We start from the raw sequence: 19,469 nt of genomic DNA, 5'->3' as shown, positions 1-19,469 counted from the left end.
CAGCCCTGAAAAGCCCCTCACCCTTCCATGAGCAAAAGAAGTGCTTGGAGAGAGCCAAGGTAACCCTGGGTAGGCATCTGAGTGGGTGGACGGAGATGGCATTTCTTAGATTTCTCAGGACCTGCCTAGACTGAGGCATGTGCTGGGAAAGCCTTGTGCAGGATGGTGCTTGAAAAGTTTGTGATTGTTGTGGGTATCTCTGCAGATATTGCGCCTATGCATGCCACACAGGAAGGAGATATACACTACACCTCGATGGGGTGTCAGTTTAGGAATTGGTAAATGACCCCATGAGAAGCTACATGTAGGCAGCAAAAAGTCCCTGTAGTGAAGCCTTGGTCCTGGATCTGCAGTGCACCAGCCTGCTCCTCTCTTCTCGTGACCTGCAAAGGGCCTTTGGGCTGCTTACCAGTGCATTGTCTCTTGCCGGCACTCACTATCAAGCAGAGCTGAGGCATTGTTAATCCAGGCTAATGGCAAAGATAAGACTGAGAGGCCATTTCCGCCCCGGAGCGGCAAAGCTGGTGATGCGGCTTCATGCAGAGGAGCTGTGGGGCTGCTTTGCTGAGCAGTCACCGGCCCCCGTGGCCAAGGCTGCTGCCGAGAAGGGATGTTCGGTCGGATGATCTAAACACTGGCGTTGCTGTGGAGGCTGGCGGTCTAGCGCTCCTTACCTTTGCCAGCTGCTGTGCCTATGGCTATCGCCCCTCAGGGTGCACCAAATGGGCCCACTGTGGGAATGCAGTGCCTATGGAGGAAGCTCCAGGAGAGATTCAGAAAGAATATTCCCCCCATGTTCAGTGGAACAAGGTCTTTTCCCCGGGGGTCCCAGCAATACCCATCCCAAGCAGATGGATATTTTCTTTGCCCCTGCAGATACAGCGGGACAGACCAGAGAGCGCCTGCTTGCTTGGGGCAGCCTCTTCCAGGTGCTCCAGACTAACAGGGGCTCTCCTACCCAGAGCAGGCATGCAGAGCAGGCTGGGGCCCTTTGCAGAGCTGCAGCCTGCTTTGCAAAGACAAAGGCCTGGCTTCACTACCTGCTCTCTCTCGTTAAAGGCCTATAGAAATAAAGCTGGCAGTCTTGGGGAGCTGCCTCCAGCCCTGGTAAGCAATACTGGCCTATACGGTGGACCAATAATGTAAGACAACTTTGTAAGGCCCTAGAAACCTCAGTTGGTTTGAACTGCTCAGAAATTGTAGCTGTAATCCTCTGTCTAGTCCCATTTAACAGGAACAGATAGAGCTCTTTGTAGATCTTCTTTTGTTTGTCCTCCCTTTTCTTGGAGCAACCTAATCTGGTTAATCTGCATTAATATGGAGGACCCTTATTTAGGTCAAGGAAGCAACGAATTATTACTTTTGCTTTACCATCTTTTTGATTCTGCACAAGACAAAGAAGCACATGCACACCTTTTCAAAATACTTGATGAGGATTACATGTCAGCATTTAGCAGAATTCTTCATGCATATAGGAAGTTGTCTATATTACATTACTTTTCATGGGTGTCCTGCCTTTGCCAGTATAAGGAAGGATCTATAGCCCGCTGCAAAAAATTAATGTGCTAAGGAGACGTCAAGCAGTCTGAATTATCTTTGAAGTGCTGTATATTTCAGTGTTCAGGCATAGGTTAATATCTCACTGTCTCGCTTCAAAGGCTTCTACTGGCTGGATGCCTGGAAGAAAAAAGGATTATATTAGTCGAAAGCCCTAAACTGGATTCGTTCAGAGAGAAGTAGAACCAAAAATACATTCTAAGGCTTTATTGAAATTATTGAAGGAGCGGGGTGGACATCAGAATGTTTCTTAGGTGTTTTAGTTTAGAGGAACTGACAGGAAGTCTGCTTGAAAATCTGTGCTCTCATATAACATGAAACAACATCAATTTAATGACTGTGGATTTAAATAAATATGGCAGTATTTATGTGGACAAAAGGCAGCACAGGGCTGCAATTATATCAATTCTGGTGAAGGTAATGAATTTACTTTGATAGACTTTTGTACACAGAACTGAGATGTAGACTTTTATGATCTGTGTTATAAGTAGGGATGTATGAGAACTTTGTTTGTACTTGCAAAACAGTCAAACACGCTCAATTCGCAACCCCAAACACAGATTAGCAGGATAATGTGTTCCCAAAAAATGCTTGCAAACTGTCAAGCACATAGTTCCAGTTAAAAAACGGAAACATTTGCATTGAACAAGAGATGTACAATTTTCCAGTTATAAAATTGCAGGATTTAATATTTTAGTCTATATGAGAATTTGGAAAATATGCAGATTTCTTGCTTAATTTTCCCATTTGATCAAACATAGTTTGCAAATGACTGTGGTAACTGAGAAAAAAAAGGACATCAAGCTGAGACTCTGGATGCATGTGAAAAGCACTTGTCCATCCATCCTTAGCTGTAATTAACACTGAAGCATTGTAGATTTAGCACATATTCTGTGTGAGTGTTTAGTGACACAATTACCTTATATCAGTTATAAGGTAACCTGTAGAGTATTTTGAAAAACTTGTGGAAAAAATCAGGAGTACATTAAGTAACCTATCCAAGAGTCCTAAGCAAGAAGCTTTTAGTATCCAGAGTTTTTTTTTTTAAGAGTTATATACACATTTTTAGAAATACAGAAAAAGGCTAAACCAAACGAATGAAGGTCAGGGCAGGTCTAACTGAATCCTCTCCAAGTAACATTGTCTAATACATGTCCTGCTGCTGAGGCAATGATCTCTGTTCTTATGTACTATAGACTGAAGATTATTTAAAGCACAAGATCCGAAACAGACCTGAGCATTCCGAATTGGTGGATATGCACATTTTGCAGGGTAAGACCGAATGAGTGGTTCTCCAATGTTAAAAAATTCTTAGTGCTGTTTTCATCTGTGAAGCTTAGCCCTATTACTCTGTCCAGCTTTTAAATGGGAAGTTCTTTAGAGTGGTCAAAATCCAATGATGGAAGGTAAATCTGATAGTTTTAAAAAATGATCCTGAAACAAGTGGCATATTGGTCCCTTTGCAAGTAACAAACGAGTAGGGAGGAAACTTTTTTCTGAAGTGCTGAGATGTATTCATACCAAGTGTGTTGCAGAAAACAAAAGTTTCCTTCCTCAAAGCAAGCTAAAAACAATAAGGAAAATGCATGAAAAGATATTTAAGCATATACTTAAAAATACAATTCAACTATTTAAAAAGTAACGTTTTGTACTGAACTGATCTTGTAAGAACACAGTTTAAGAATGTATCTCCTGTAGGGACTAATTGGATTAATTTATTGACTTGCTGACAGTGCAATTCTATATTTTGTTGTTCAGCTGTTCAATCGTGTCCAATTATAAGCGATCCCATGGGCCAAATCTTGCCACACTTTCCGATCCTGTGCCATTTTCGGCTGAACTATGCTCTTGCAATTCTATATATGTCTACTGAAAAAAATAAACTGCACTGAGTTTAATGTGACTTATTCCCAAGTAAGTTACTACAGGATTGCAGCCTTAAACAATTAGGAATAAAATTGAATATTTTTTTGTTATAAACAAATCAATCACAGGAGAACTAAACTAACAGAATATTACAAATTATTAGAAACGATAAACTAAAATATCCAGACAGATGTGTGTGGGTGACTTCAAACTCTTCCCACTAGCAATCTACAGAAGTAAAGTCATTAGCACATCAAACTGAGAGTCTGAATTTATTATTATTTATTTACTTAAAATTTTTACATGCCGTCACTTATCCATGACATCTCAGGACGGCTTGCAATCAATGGCCCAACCTATCTTTATAGAGTTCCAAGAAACTGCAGCAGACGTACTTAAAAGATATCATTACAACCAGTTATTATTCTCTGCTTATTAGTGCTATGTCAATGGCTCATGAGTAATATTCTTTATTTAAATTTGGAACTGAGCTCAATCCTTACAGCACTGAAACGTGAAAATTACCACCAGGAAACTTAAAGCAACAAGAGGATCTTCAGTGTTTTCCTTTGAACTTGTTGGAAACACATCGTAGAGTCCAAATCTGTTATATTTCTTGTTCTTTAAATGTAATAAACTGTTTTTGTTCTGGATTCAAGATGTTCTTTACCAAATGCCAGTATATACAAATACTGTTCTGGGGATTTTGATAATGTTATTGTCAGTGGGGCTGCAAACTAATCTTTCATTACATTTTGGCAACTGGGTTAAAAAATCATCTCTATTCTTAATAGAGACCTGTGTCTTTGCCTTCTTTGCAAATGCTTGGGGAGATCCGAACAGGTTTGTGTACTCTCTTCAGCTTTTAATCTGGGAGCTTCTTGTAGCTTTGGCAATCTATCTACAGAAAGTAGTTTTAGCACAGTTGTAATACAATATCCAATTCAATAATGTAGAAAGCAGTGAACCAGCCAATTCCAGATACGTTTCCGAAATTTTTGATAGCCACATCAAGAGAAGTGTAGACTGTGCAAAGACAATTTGGAGGGTGTGTTGCAGGTTGTTGGGGGCGGGGTGATAATGTAGAAATCGTGTTCCCTGAGTGGTTTCCTTCTGCTGATGGGTCCTCTCTGCTGAATCCAACCCTGGGCAAAGATTAGTGATCTGCATAGCATCAGAGAAACCTGAGAAATTGCCTACTCTGGATGGCTACCTAAAACTGACCTTAGTTGGGGTTGCTCTGACACCTAAGAGACCAAGTAGATAGTCTGAAAATCCTCCTGCACTTGGTGCTGAGTGGGCAAGCCCAGGTGGCTGTGCTGTCCAAGAGTGTGTCTCACAAGCTTAGACTAGTATACCAGCTGCAACGCTATCTGAAGAGGATGCCCCTTGCCACAACTGTCCATGCACTGGTGATGTCTAGACTGGATTACTGGATGTACCATGCATGAGGCTGCCATGGAAGATGGTCCAGAAACTGCAGCTGGTGCAGAATGTGTCTCTTCCTCACTGCTGGTGGGTATGATTTGGGAGCCAGTTAAGAGCGTGGGACTGGGACTCAGGCGATCTGGGTTCTAGTCCCTGCTCAGCCATGGAGCCAGCTGGGTGACTTTGGGCCAGCCTTCCTCACAGGATTGTTGCTGTGGGGATAAGACTGAGACCAGCAGGAGGAGAAAGATCTAAACCACTTTGAATTCTTAAAAAAGTGGGCTATAAATCTAATAAATAAATAAATAAATAAAGCTTTTATTATCCCAGCTGCACTGGTTAATTGTGTGTTTCTGAACCCAGTTTAAAGTGTTGTTGACCTTTAATGACTCAATGGTTGAGACCAAATTACTTGAAGGACCACCAATATCACTCTTCCTGCACTTTCAGGTCAACAAGGTCAACCATCCTCCATTGCCCAAAAGTGAGAACAATTGGGTGGCCATCCACATAATAGAAGGCCTTATTTACTTGTTTATTTTTACATGTGTATGCTGCCCCCTACTCCAAATGGAGTCCCTGGGTGGCTTAGTGGACCAGCACTTCCAGAATAAGTTGCCACTGGGGGCCTGCAAGGCTCCATCATTCCTGGGCCTGAAAACCCTTGATTAGGAGTATTGTAACTGTGGTTGTCTGTTGTTATGCTGTTGTTTGATGCTTTCAGAATTTTTCTGCTGTTTTGATAGTGTTTATATTTGTTAGAGGTTTTCCTGCCTCATGGCCACAGTGCTTTCCATTATGTGTTTTATTTTTGTATGCCACTTTGGGAGAGCTCTTGCCCTGAAAGGTAACTAGGAGATATTTCAAATAAATACCTATCACCCCAGGGCACAATCCTATGTATGTCTATACAGATAAAGAATTATTCACCCATGGATTAGCCTATGCATCGCTCACACCTCAGTCCTCTGTGGTCCAGATGGTGTGTTAATGTGCCTCATGAAATGGGCTGCATGTTGGTTCAGTATTCCTGAATGGTGCTATTTATTGGCTGCACAAAGTTCAGTGTGGGTAATACTTCTGGTGTGTCCGATTAAAGTTATGGAGTACCAACCCAGTGAGCAGCTGTCACCGTGGGCCAAACTCTAATTTATTTATTAGATTTATTAGATTTGTGTTACAGCTGCATCCGGGTTCACATTCTTGGAAAGCAACCAGCATGTGTCCTCTTTTTATCAATCGTTCTGGCATATTATGCAGTCTAGTTTGAGATTGTTTATTTTTTGAAGTGATAACAGAAATTCTAATTTCACTTTCTGGACCCATGACACAGGCCGGTCACTTTGTGGAAGAATAGATATTTTCACTGTTGGCTTACAGATTCATCTGCAGAAGAGTCCATTCAAGCTACTCAGATGAAACTGAAAAGAGCTCGTCTTGCGGACAATCTGAATGAAAAAATTGCTCTGAGGCCCGGTCCTCTGGAGCTGGTGGAGAAAAATATCATTCCTGTTGACTCAGCTGTGAAAGAGGCCATCAGAGGTAATATCAGGCAAATCACTGCTAACACTGCTTCAGAGTCCTTGCACAGGACACAGAGGGGTCACTGTGAGAGTCCCTTGCCATGTGACGTGTGTGTGGGAATGGCTTTGAAACAATTCCCCCGGAAGAACACCCGTCCATGTGGAAATGCAAGCAGGATCCTAGTATGCTAGGCTGGTCCCTTCGTTACTGGTGGGTCCCCTCAAATCCAGCATATCTCTTTGCTAGCTGAGCAGGAAGACACTTGATCAAAGCCAGACATGGCCCTGGCAAGATTACAGTGCGCAGAAGGAATCTTCCTTCCTTTCACTGCTTACCGCTCCCTTCCAGCCTTTCAGGGGCTTTTGTGATAGAGCCTGTCTTTTCCAGCACTTTACTTATCAGCAGAAGCCAAGGGTCAAGTGCTTTTGCCTGCTAGATTGCAGGATATTGCACTGGAACACTTTCCAGAACTCCTTGGGTATGCTGAGTGGCAGAAAAGCATCATCTGATATAAACCACATTGATTCTTGAAGAAGGCAGACTGGTCACAAAAAGAGACTCTTTACTGCATTCTTCTAAGTAAACTGCTGGGTGGATTTTTCAAAAATGCAGAGCACTCTAGAACCCTGAGGCTGACGATGAGTTCCTTGGAGGCACATTCTTGCTCTGAGTTCCTTGAACCACCTGCAGTAAGCCCTATTTTCAATACCTCGTACTTTAGAACAAATAAACTTATGACTTTAAAAAGAGGTTATGTGTTCTGACCCAGGCAATCCCAGTTACATTCTTCATGGTTATGAGTCTGATGGATAAAAATGAAGAAACTTCTGCTGATTTCTGACTAAATTAGAAGTCCCTGTAGGGCATGCCAGCAAGGGCTGCTAGGGGCTGGTAGGACGCAGATTATTCACTCTTGCTTGGAGGTTCTGAATTTCAGTCCTTAAGCACCTTTTGATCAGGGGTAAGATGGTGATGTTCTTCAGCTATTCATTGGTGCAAATCAAAGAACATAATATCCCTGGAAGAATCCATTTCTCTCTCTTTTTTAAAAAAGTGTAATCATTGTAGAAAATATCCTGAGCATTTTTGTACAGGGTCTGTTGAAGAATCAGGAAGTAGAAAGATTATACTTTCAGTGACCAAAGTTTGAGGCTTAGGTAGTCAGCACCATTTTATCTTTGCTCAAGTTTTGGTAGAGTGTAAAATAAATTCTGCACCCAGCTCAATGTATTTTTATGTGATGTATTCCAATTCAATTTTTTATTAGCAGTCCTCTGCCTCTGCCTCTGAATTTATGACTTCCTTTGATAGTTTTCAGTTGACTATTTCACTATCATGTTAAAATTTGCTTCATTTTGTGGACACAGGAATTGCTTTTGGGCTTGAATAATAAATTGCCTTCATTCTAGTATTAAGAAAAAAATATACTAGTTTATCCTGTGGACATGATAGAGGTGAACAAAATTATGCATGGATGGAGCAATTGGGTAGGAAAACATTTTTCTCCCTCTTTCTTAGTACTAGAATCTGGGGTCTTCTCATGAAGCTGATTAATGGATAATTCAGAACTGATAAAAGGAAGCACAGTATGTAGTTAACTGTGGAACTCGCTACCACACAATACTGCAGTGCCCAGCCATTTGGAGAGCTTTAGAAGGGGAACTGGACAAATTCATGGAGGGAAAGGCTATGTCTGGCTGCTAGTCCTGATGGCTGCATGCCAGGTCTGCTCTCAGAGGCACCATTCTTCAGTAATGTGAGCTGCTGTACCTCCTAATGATGGGTTTCCCACACGCCTTTGATTCCGCAGTGTGTGATCAGAATTCTGGGGCGCTAGATGGACCTTTGGACTGGTCCCACCTGGCTCATCTTACGTTCTTGAATTTGCAAATCACTCACTGGCCTTTTTGCTGCTTGTACATTCATTAGGAACCCATTGCAATTCACAATCTCCTCATAATTTGCCAATGAGCATTTTTCCTTCCTCGCTAAGGTACCCAGTCAAGCTTCTCTAAATCTTCCGATGCCTTTGCTTTTGAAGAAGATAGCAGCAATGATGGGATGTCCCCAGAACAAGTCAGAAATGAGGATTCTCAAGGATCCGCAGAATCAGCATCAGGAACAAAAATTTCTGAAGGAGCATTCTCTGCAATGTCAGAAACAACTCAGGTAAAGTGATAATTCCTACTGCAGGCACGTCAGATCTCATAAGATATTGTTTGACTCATTTCAGTGAGCCACTATTAGGAAAAGGAGCAGCCACATTAATTAGAAGGGTGCTATCATTAAGTCTGCATGCAGTCAAATACTCTATAGAAACAGATAACTTGGGGATGTTGGGAAGGAAACAGACTTTGCAAGTTCAGTAATTATTCAAAGCTGATTCAGGGGAACCAGATGACATCATATCTCATTTATTTAGTTATTACATTTCTATACTGCTCAATAACCAAAGCTCACTTGTAATCCACCCATGTTTACCTGCCACTTCTAACTTTCTTCTTTCCACAGTAAAAGGTCTGTTAATGAGACAAAATATGGAATAGCTATTCAATAGGCAGTATCCAGTGGGCCATCAGGGGGCAGAGATGATTCCATTGTAAAACTGACACCCACTTTTCATAATAGATATTTAGTGGTTTCTTTAGGAATGAGAAACAAGCAGAAACGTTCATTTTTGGAATGATGGGTTGACAAAGCTCACAGAAGGAATGCCATCAGTCTATCCAGATCCAGAAAGTAGTGTTTGTGCTTGTTCCAGGGCATCCTAAAGGAAGCACAAAATCCCTGTTGTGCGAGCCGTGGGTACTGCTTTCTGAACAATGTGTGTCTTTCGGTGAAATGCGGTTTCATCCTCCAGCTTTCCAACTTCTGTTCACTGCTGACAGTCTTGTTGGTTCACGTTTGGGGGCATTTGCTTCCTAGTCACTTTTAAAACAAATATTTTGCAGCTTTGATTTATTTGCTAGATTGATAGATGAATTCAGTTATTTCCTTTGAACAGTTTGTTCCTTGCAGGCCCAGGACCTCAGATAATAAAGCCCTAGCATGCAATTGGCAAGTTGGCTATCTTAAAGAATTGAATTTATATTTTAATGCCACTGCCAGGGCTTCTGATTAGGCCTGCAGTTGGTAGGTGCCTATGTAGGATAAGGCCAGTGCAGCCTCTGAATACTGGTTGCTGGGGAACGTGAGGGGACAAGCGCTGCTGCACTCATGCCGCACTTTTGAGCTTCCCACTGGGAAAACAGACCACGGGACTAGATCAGCCTTTCCTCTGATTCAGCAGTGTTGTTACATTTGTCTATCAGTTAGCCCAATCTGGAGGGAAAGCTGCACAGTGCTGGATCCAAGTTCCACTTCTGTTTGGGATTTGCCACATATGATCGTACTGATGTATTTACCGTTTCCCTGTAAGGTTGGCCAAGCCAGCTGGTTTTGGCATATTTGACTCCCAGACAGTGTTGTGCTGTAATCTTCTTCCACAGCCCTCCTGGATAGGAGCTGACAGGCGGCAAGGCAGCTTTCAGGCTCTCTGACCCAACACAGCCAGCCTGGCTAACAAATGGAGGTCTGTGGAGTCCATCCAAAGGCAAAGGCAGGAGGAGGATGGAAGAGAGTTGCCAGTATGAGCTTCGCTTCATCCTGGTTTTTTAGCTGCAGTGATGGGTATGCATACTTGCAGACTAGATACTGGCTCAGCACTCAGCCTTATCTCCACCCCATTACTCTGAGAGGGCTCTAGGAATCTGCTGCGTATCCATTGCATCCATACTCTCATTACGGAAGAGAATAGCAGAAACTTAAATGTACAAAACTGCTCAGGGAAATAGGGTTTTCTTGATTCAGTGCAAAGAGGGTGTTTTCAGCTAGTCCTACTGCTATGTGTGTGTGTGTGCGCGTGCATGATTGTATGTATATATGGTGTGCATGCGTAAAACATTTGCTTTCACCCCAAATTATCCAATAGAGAACAATCAGTGACGGAACTTCTAGTAGAAAAATGACTGAGCCCAGGGGAAGCATATTCCTCTTAGGAAGTGGAGCAAGATCCAGTTGTGGGTAAAAAACGAAATGAAACAAACCCCTCTATGAAGCATCCCCAGACCTCTTTCACAGGGCAGTGCAGCCTATGGAGGAAGGTCGGCCTCTGGTGGTTGCATAAAACACGGGGGTGTCCTGCAAAGGATCCTGAGCCACTGTTAACCTGAACACGACATATTCTTGGCTTGGGCTACCCTCCTCCATTCCAGCAACTTTGTTACACAGTGTACTTGGCATGGGGCACCTCCATTTTCCAAGCACTTATGGCAAGGAGCCCAACCATCGTCCATTTGGTTTCCCTAATAGCACCAGCCTCTTATATGCGATCAGTCTCAGCAATGCAGAAACACTGCGATGGGGGACTCCTGAATTGCCAAACAGCAATGAGGATGGATTAAGATGGGGACAGAGAAATGGAAGATTTCTCTATGATAGATTTTTTTTAAATGTACATGTAGATTGTGCATTACAGAGCAGTTTCTGCATTGCTCAGTGGAATGGATTTAGCTGACCACATTAGGTCAAATGATCTTCACACTTTAGGGCTGCAGTTCATTTCTCTCACTGCTGACTGTCCATTCTTTTTATCTCCCTCTGTTTTGGGCTCCGTAATCTTTTTTCTTTGCCAGGCTGTGGCTCACATTATGGATTTCATATTCGCCACAATTGGCCATGTAGCTCTTCATAATAGCATAGAGTTTCTAGAAACATCTGGTGCTGACAAATGCAATTTCTCAAGGAGATAATGTCTGGATCAGCTCCAATTAAAAGGAAGAGAGTGAACGTAGCCAAGATGTTTAATCTCGAAAACTATTGTGGCATATTTCTGCATGCACCTGTAACTATACATGTGTATATCGAGGAGGTTTTTGATTTCAGGGTCACTCCCAAGGCTCTGAAAATGATGCCGCTGATTCAACTTCTCTGCAGAATAGCCAGCCAGAAAGTCCGAAAAATCTGAATGGGCAGCAGGCATCTCCTGTCCCTATTGTGGCCACCTCTGCAAAGGTATGATCCTGGTCTCCAGTGCTTGGTAAAGAAAAATGGTAAAGATTACCTTCTGGCTAGGCAACCGCTACCGCTAATCTGCAATAAATAAAGCCAGTTTTAGAGCTCTCTACAGAGATGAATCACAGAATCCGTGGTACTGGTTTTCTTTGGAGACAGGATTTACTGTGATTTATCCTGGCAATACTTCTTCATATCACAGCTTTGCATCCGTTTGAATCCTGGGACAAATATAATTACAAATGCCTCAATTAAACAATGGGGGAATATGGAAGATTACTGATACAAAGTTTATATCAAGCATTTCAGTGTAGTTCCATCCATGGAGCAGGCACAATATGAAGGTGTTCAGGCCAATTGGCATAGAGAAGGCTGAGGGATTACGGCCAAAATATCTTGAGGGACACAAATTGCCCTTCCTTGAGTTAGCTGAATGAAAAGCCTACTTTGAGGCAGCTTCATAGTTGAGAATTTTTTACGTTCTACCTGAATACAAAATTCTGGAGTGTGGTGTCAAATGAGAAGGGAGCGTTTGTGAAGTATTAGTGTCGGTGTTAAAATACTTTAAAAAGGCCACTGGTGGACAATCAAGGTGGCAAATCAAAATATTTTAAAGGAATGTGTGTCAAATTAAAGTGTGAACATGACATGACCTTCAGTCCTGGTTACTCTGTTTTTTTTACCCACGCCTGAATGCAAGAAGCTGAGTAAGAAGGGCATCATTTATGTTCCCCTGCACAATTGTGTTGGTGTCCCCAGAACAGCAACCATCGATTGGCATACCATTTTCTCGAGAGTCCTGAGAAAAAGTATTCTACTGTCTTTGGAGAGAGGCTGCCAGACTTTCAGCAGAGTAGCTTAAGCAGCTAAACTAGGGGAGGAGAACATGTAGCTTTCCCTCACAGATTTTGTTAGACTACAACTTCTACCAGCCCTAGTCAGCAGAGCGAATAATTACCTTTATTGTAAATTTCCACAAAAAATTGTTTTAAATCCCCAGTAGTAACTGATGTTTGTAGTCTAATGGATTTGATCCTGGGTCTGCCTTTCTTCCATGAGAGGAAGGAACCTGCATTCAGCAGGGCCTCCTGATTCTGTGCAGCACTTTCAGGAGGGGCAGCCCAGGATGGGAAGGGCTATGGAAGTCCACTGTTGCCAGCATAATTGATCCGGCTTAGACCTGGATCTGTCACCACAATTGGAAGCCCACAGGTTGACCATCCCTGGGCTAATGGGCAGGTCATTATAAACCTCCCATGTTGTCTTAATTTTTCTGCCTTTGTATTTGTGTAACACACAGTCCAAATCATCCAGTGATAGCAAAAATCGTCACAAAAAGCCCAAGGAGATGAAGCCCAAAGTGAAGAAGCTGAAGTATCACCAGTACATTCCCCCGGACCAGAAAGCGGAGAAGTCTCCTCCTCCCATGGACTCGGCCTATGCAAGGCTCTTGCAGCAGCAGCAGCTCTTCCTGCAGCTGCAGATTCTCAGCCAGCAGCAGCAGCATCGACATCAGCAGCATTTCAACTATCCTGGGTCACATTCCACTCAGCTGAAGTGAGTTGGTAATGGAAGTGTTTCCTATAGTAATTTTACCACCTGACTCTGGCTTTGTGCTAAAGCTGTGCTACAGGGAACTGGGGGCATGGCCTAGCCCAGGCAGTTCAGATTTCTGGAACAAGATCTCAAATAAATGGATGGTATGGGAGGGCAGGTGGTCCTGAAAGATTCCAGGTCCTGAGTCATTTGGGGTTTAAAAGACTAAGAGCAGCACTTTGAATGGCATCTGGAAACAAACAGGTAACCAGTGCAGAGTAAAATGAAATGGGTGCTATATGGTCTAAAACCTTGGCTCCACTTAGCGCCCCGAAAGCAGCACTAGTTGCAATGTCCATACATTTCTCAAGGGCAGGTCTGTGTACAATAATCCCGGGACATGAATGGCTACAATGCAGTTGGATTTCATCACGTACAGCAGCTGGAGCTGCTGGGGGAAACTGCTGGTTGCCACCGACACCATTAATGGGTGCAATGGAACCATCAGATCAAGGAGCACACCCAAGCTGCAGGGCTGCTCTTTCAAGGCGAGTGCAGCCCCATCAAGATGGGCTGTTCTCCTAAACTTCAGTCAGGCGGTGCTCCCACCACGTGTAGCGTGAACTAAGTTTCAGCTTGTTACTGCAGTAGCCTACAGTATCCACCACCATGCTAGGATCATAGAAAAGTGATAGAGCTGGATGGGCCTTGGTAATGTAGTTTTTATGGGCTATGGCTTCTTGGGCAAACTGCGTGCCCGAAGGAGTACAGTCGCTCTTCTCCCTGACCTGCTCTTCTCCCTGTCTACAGCAGGCTGCTGGGGCACTGCTTCCACATTTGCTCGGTGAGACTTGTTTAAAGGGGAGGAAGAAGAAGGGTTTGGGATCAAGAGTTAGTGGGTAATTGAAGCATTTTTCTCTGGCTAAGACTCTGTTCCAGGTCCTTGTACTGCTCACCTCTTCTTTGAGATGATCCTTGTGATCCTGCAAGCTTGTATCTAGGCCCAAGCTTGTTCTTTGCCAGCAACTCTAGTCTGGAATTGCCGCAAACATGTCATTATCCTGCCTTTCAATCTCTGCAAAAGCTATTGCTAATGCAAAGTAATGGGAAGTTAGATCAAAACAGCACCCAAGCTCCGCTAAAAGGAAGATTGGAACTGTAGCACTGGCACAGAGACCTTCATGGAACTCCATGCAGCAATGCAGAGGGCTCCTTCAGTAGATCAACAGCACATTTGGCTGCATTTCCAGGATCTGATCAGGTGCCAGACTTGCTGCATGGAAGTAAGCAAGATGCTGCAGGGACTGGGCTGCACTATCTTACTAAGATAACCAAGAATATGAGGGCTATGTGGTTTAACCAGGGTGAGGGGGAGAGGGAGAGGGGGAGAGAGAGCAAAGAGAGAGAGAGAAGGAAAGTTTTCTACCCTTGTGTTTTTTAGGCAACCAAATGAGCAAATGGCCAAAACTTCAAGCTCCTCCCCAACAACGACCAGCAGCAGCCCTCTTTCTCCTGTGAAGGGAACCTTTTCCGGCCAGTCCTGCATTTCCTCTCTCAAGCCGGGTCCTCTCCCATCCAATCTGGATGACTTAAAAGTGAGTGTTTTGTATGAAGACGAATGCCGTGAATAACATGCCCTCTATGTCATCTCTAACCATGTGAGGAAGCAGCATCTGTGCCCTGAACACATTTCAGTCCATATGCAAGAGTCACTGGAATTCAAACATCACCTGAATTTTAATTTCAGAATATTGAACTTTGGTTTTTAAATGCAATTTTTGTCATGCAGCATTTGAAACATTATTGACTTCATGTCTGGTCTCTAATGTAAATCCAGTGAGCATGAAACCATCTGAATTGAGACTGCATGATAAGTTAAGTCACTGCCACGGATTACTTTAGTTCAAAGTACACAATGATTTATTTTCAGTTAAATAGGATTTAAATTTGCAAACTGAGCATGACTCAGAGTATTGAAAAAGTACTCTTCTAGTGATAAGAAGTTTAGCATAGACTCAGTTGGGCTAGAAATCCACTGAAATCAGGCATTCAAGCCTGGTTCAAACACAAATTAACTGGTATGATTTGGATTTAGAGATGTCAAAGTAATGGTGTAAAAAGTAGCACCGAGTTCATTATGACAAATGTCTAGCTTGGTTAATAGCAGCTTAACGTAGGGCACAAACTTTATCCAGTCCTTATCAGCCCAGAAATTGCCACTCTTTGTGAGCACAAATAAACCCAAGTTTAGCTCTGCTCAAATCTAAAGTAGTTGGGTTCAGACAAGTAGCTACCTTGCCACCAAACTGAAGTGGGGCCAGAGATCTTCATCTCATGGTCTAAATGGCTTTAATTCCAGGTGTCAGAGCTGCGGCAGCAGCTGCGAATAAGGGGCCTCCCTGTATCTGGAACAAAAACAGCCTTGATGGAACGCCTGCGGCCCTTCCAAGAGTGCAGTGGGGGCTCAGTGCCAAGCTTCAATGAAATAACAACTGTTACCTTCCCAGTGACCCCAGCAAGCTCTCTCTCCAGCTACCAGTCACAGTCCTCGACCAGCCTTTTGTCCAATGGCTTCTACCACTTTGGCAGCACCAGCTCTACTCCGCCCATCTCCCCAGCTTCCTCCGACCTATCCATGAATGGCTCCTTGCCAGACAGTTTCAATGAAGGACCAATGTCTTCCCCGCCATTTGTCTTGCACCCTTCTCCCGTGCAAGGCGGTTGTGAAGAGAGCCTGATGGGAGGTGTGAGTGGGGCTGGCATCCCGCTTGATGTAGAAAGGGTTGACACAGAGAAAGACAAGATGCTGGTAGAAAAGCAGAAGGTCATCAATGAACTAACTTGGAAATTGCAACAGGAGCAGAGGCAAGTGGAGGAGCTGAGGATGCAGCTCCAGAAGCGCAAAAGAAGCCATGGCTTGGAGGAGAAGCAGGCTCCGTCGCGTTTCTTTGGCTTTCCAATCAAGCAGGAAAACACGGCGTCCAGCTGTCCATTTGCCTCGAAACAAGCTTCCCTGAAAAGTCCGGCCAGCAGCTCTGACACACTGAGCAATAGTGGGACACCTCAGCTGCCCCGACTTGTAAATAGCCATTGCATGGAGTCTTCGGGACAAAATGGCATGCTGTCCTCCACTTTCCTAAGTCCACAGTGCTCTCCCCAGCATTCTCCACTAGAGGCAGCAAAGAGTCCGCAGCACATCAGTCTTCCACCCTCACCAAACAGCCATTACCTCCTCTCTGTGTCCCCGAACACTCAGGGAGAAAGACGCAGCAGTTCTCCACAGCCCAGCACCCGTCTGTGCACGGCTCCGGTAAGGAAACGACCTACCCATATTCTGCAGGTCAGCCTGACACCTCGAGTGGGATGCTAGAATGGCAGTACGAATGATTAAGGGAGCAAATATAAATTCCAGTGATGAAGCCAAAGCTACGTATGGACAAATAAAATGTTTTCTATCCAGCAACTAACCTCACAGATGAAAGAGTTTCAAAGTCCATAATCAGGAAAACCCCATTTCTAGTCCCCAACCATGTGGCTCAAGCCCAGCTGCTTGGCAATATAACTAAAATATTGGCAGTACCAACCTTTATAAGTGCTTTGGAGAAACCAGCAATGATGGTGGTCAGGGAGAGGCCTGGAGAAAGGCCTTTGAGGATGGTTGCAATACTTGGGGCAACTTCGTGCAGAATGTGGTATTTTTTTGTTTGTAACCTGCCCAGGGAGCCTTATAGCTAATGGGGCAGGATAAAAAACTAATAAGCAAGCAAATAAATAAATTAGCTAGCTAGCCTCCAGCTGCTGTTTGGGGCTTTAGAAGTTAAAAGCAGCTCTCTGAATTTTGTTCAGACAGTGCTATGGCAGTGAAAGAGGTCCTGCCATCTTTTGATCCAACTGAAGTTGCTGATCAGCCTTCAAAGGCAAATCTGTTGCAGTAATCCAGACAGGACAATCCAAGAGCATGGGCCATAGCAGCCCAAGTGGTGGAGGCCATTCCATGTCCTGAAAGCCGCTTGAGCCTCCAGTGGCACTGTTTTGTCGAATAGCATCTCTTGGACTATGGAGCTGGCCTCCAGAGGGAGTGCCGCCCAGTCAGAACACCAGTTTAGAGACTGGGCTGGTATATTGACCCAGGTGGGGGTGAATGTTCAGATGAAAATTTCCACAGGGCCATCAGACTAGACATGAGAAGATTCTGAGGCTTCCTGTGTCCTGGTGGCTTCTTAACTACGTTTGCTCGGCAATATAGCTAAAATATGGGCAGTACCCACCTTTATGGTGCTTTGAAGAACAGATCCGTTTGATTCGTGTTGTTCCTTTTGCTTTCATGCAGGTGCCAACACAAGGAGGTCCAAAGTATTCCATGTTGTCCCCCAGCTTTTGTAAGTCAAATGCTTCCCTCGCAGAGGGAAAGCAACCACCTGCCTATGCAGATGCTGTGAAACAGGTAACTGTCTGGTATTGGCAACAGGTGGGTCTGATGTGTTTGGGGGCCTTTGCTGATTTCAGATGGCGTGGCTCACAAGGGAACCCAGCAGACTTCTGGCAGGGTTAGCACTGTAGAAATGGGGCTTGTCTAGTCAGATGGATTAAATACACACCAGCAGATCTGCACAACTTCTGACTTGCTCGGAGGTTGAATAAAAAACTGAAGTGAGAGTCTGCAGTCTCTGGCAAGAGGCAGAGCCCTTGACCCACACTCCTGGGGTAACTTACCATGAAAAGAAGAGCAAGACTGCTACTTCTGTTGAGTGGATTCCTGAAATTTAGAAGAACACCAGGGTGTGAAAGCCCTGAATTTGTAAGCTGTGGCTGTCGTGGAAGCAATCCATGAGTACTTTATTCAAGTACAGTGGAAGCTACAGTACTTGAAGCTTCCACTGTGGAAGCACAAGAAGCTACAGTAATACCTCGGTTCATGAACAAACAAACAATGCACCCTGGGTGATCTGGCTGTGTTTGCATGACAGGACCACCAGCCTATGATGTATTGTTGGATGTATAGCCAGAAGTGTGGCTTCCAGATCCAGGGAGGTGTTGATACCACTCTACATGACTCTGGTGCACCCACAACTGGAATACTGTGTCCTGGGCTGCACATTATAGGAGAGACATAGCTAGGTTAGACCCTCATTCGGCGCAGGGTCACATGAACAGTAACCGCTTGGGAAAAATGACATATGAGGTCTTTCCAGCCTGGAGAATAGGTGACTTATAGGTATGTGAGGGGATGTCAGAGGAGAGTACTCGGAGGAGAGCTTTCTCTGTGGTGGCACCCCGGCTGTGGAATGCACTCTCTAGAGAGGTCTGCCTGGCGCCGTCACTATATGCTTTTCGGCGCCAGGTCAAGACCTTCTTAATTGACCAATATCTTAAAGCTAATTAATTTTAATTGTATATTTATTCATTTCATTTATTTTAACCATGTCATTTTATACTCAGTTGTGGTGTAGCCAATTTATTTTGTTTAGGATTTATAATATATTGTAAGCCGTCCAGAGACTACAGTAATGGATGGCCTATAAATTTCATAAATAAATAAATGTGGAGGATAGCCATTATCTGTTTTTCCCTGCAGTGGAAGGCAGGATGTGTTCCAGTGGGGCAAAGCTCAAGGAACCAGGCTTCAGGTTGGATGTCTGGAAGTACTTCCTGACAGTTACGACCCCTAGGATATGGAATGGGCTTCCAAGGGAGATGGTTGAGCCCCATCACTTAGGAAAGTTTGGGGATTACATGAACAGAGCTGGCTGGAGCCGGGGTCAGACTAGATGGCCTAGAAGACCCCTTCTGACTCTCTCTCTTTCTATGATTCCAAACCATAGTGGGTAGTCCTGTCATCCAAACCAGGTCAATCAGTTCAAGGCGATTTTTAATAGCACGTGCGTACAATGGCAACTTTCTGACTTACCTTGCTTCACTTCTTGGTGCAGCAGATGACCCGAAGTCAGCAGATGGATGAGCTGTTGGATGTGCTTATTGAAACTGGAGGTAGGTGAGGCCACTAGGGTGGGGCTCTTGGGTCTGATCTAAGGAAACACGATCAAGCCTCTGGCTGCCCATAGAAGACAACCTGAGTGTGACACTTCTGGAACTAGCCATAGCCAGCTCTCTCTGGGGTCTAGAGCCACCATGTAGCCAGTCATTGCCCACCAAGAAAGCGCTACTTGTGGTCATGCCCACAAGGTCTACTACTTGACCTGCTTGCTTTCAGCAAACCTGAACTCCTTTGAAGACTTGGCTCCTGTTAATCAGGGAGGACAGTGAGCAGCATTGATCTTTGTATTCTGCTCCTCCAGGATGTCTTGAGGTGACTTACAACCCAATGGATAATCAACCAAGGATATAAACATAAAACCAGCACGGAAGCAGTTTTTAAAAGTTCATTAATCTTAAACAGGAGACTACAATGCTTTGAGGCTGTGGGCATATTTTGACAATTGAGAAATTATCCCAGGTACCACCTGATATGCCTGCCAAGAGAAGTGTGGCAAAGGACAAGTAACCCA

The 19,469-nt window shown here is 44.1% G+C and overlaps 1 protein-coding gene across 13 annotated transcripts in view; it reads left to right on the top strand.

The window, feature by feature from the left end:
- The window catches only part of MYOCD (myocardin), a 316,680-nt gene that overhangs the window by 283,990 nt on the left and 13,221 nt on the right, over nt 1-19,469 (top strand). For 8 of the 13 annotated variants that reach the window (XR_006416965.1, XM_044453727.1, XM_044453730.1 and 5 more), the window contains 10 exons: nt 4-59; nt 2,754-2,829; nt 6,232-6,393; nt 8,369-8,544; nt 11,299-11,427; nt 12,728-12,984; nt 14,405-14,558; nt 15,323-16,273; nt 17,294-17,407; nt 18,894-18,951. Coding sequence is in view for 12 of the 13 variants with exons in the window: in XM_044453727.1 (XP_044309662.1) it covers nt 4-59; nt 2,754-2,829; nt 6,232-6,393; nt 8,369-8,544; nt 11,299-11,427; nt 12,728-12,984; nt 14,405-14,558; nt 15,323-16,273; nt 17,294-17,407; nt 18,894-18,951 (2,133 nt within the window). In the remaining variant the exon portion in view is untranslated. Of the gene's footprint in view, nt 70-2,753; nt 2,830-3,977; nt 4,267-6,184; nt 6,394-8,368; nt 8,545-11,298; nt 11,428-12,727; nt 12,985-14,404; nt 14,559-15,322; nt 16,274-17,293; nt 17,408-18,893; nt 18,952-19,469 lie in introns of those variants that run through there. The other 5 variants (XM_044453728.1, XM_044453735.1, XM_044453736.1 and 2 more) reach the window with 5 other exon arrangements.

This window comes from Varanus komodoensis, unplaced genomic scaffold (genome assembly GCF_004798865.1).
Source record: "Varanus komodoensis strain SLA01 unplaced genomic scaffold, ASM479886v1 scaffold7_1, whole genome shotgun sequence".
NCBI lineage: Eukaryota > Metazoa > Chordata > Lepidosauria > Squamata > Varanidae > Varanus > Varanus komodoensis.
Note: the sequence above shows the minus strand (reverse complement) of the source record. Positions and strands in the feature narration are given on the sequence as shown.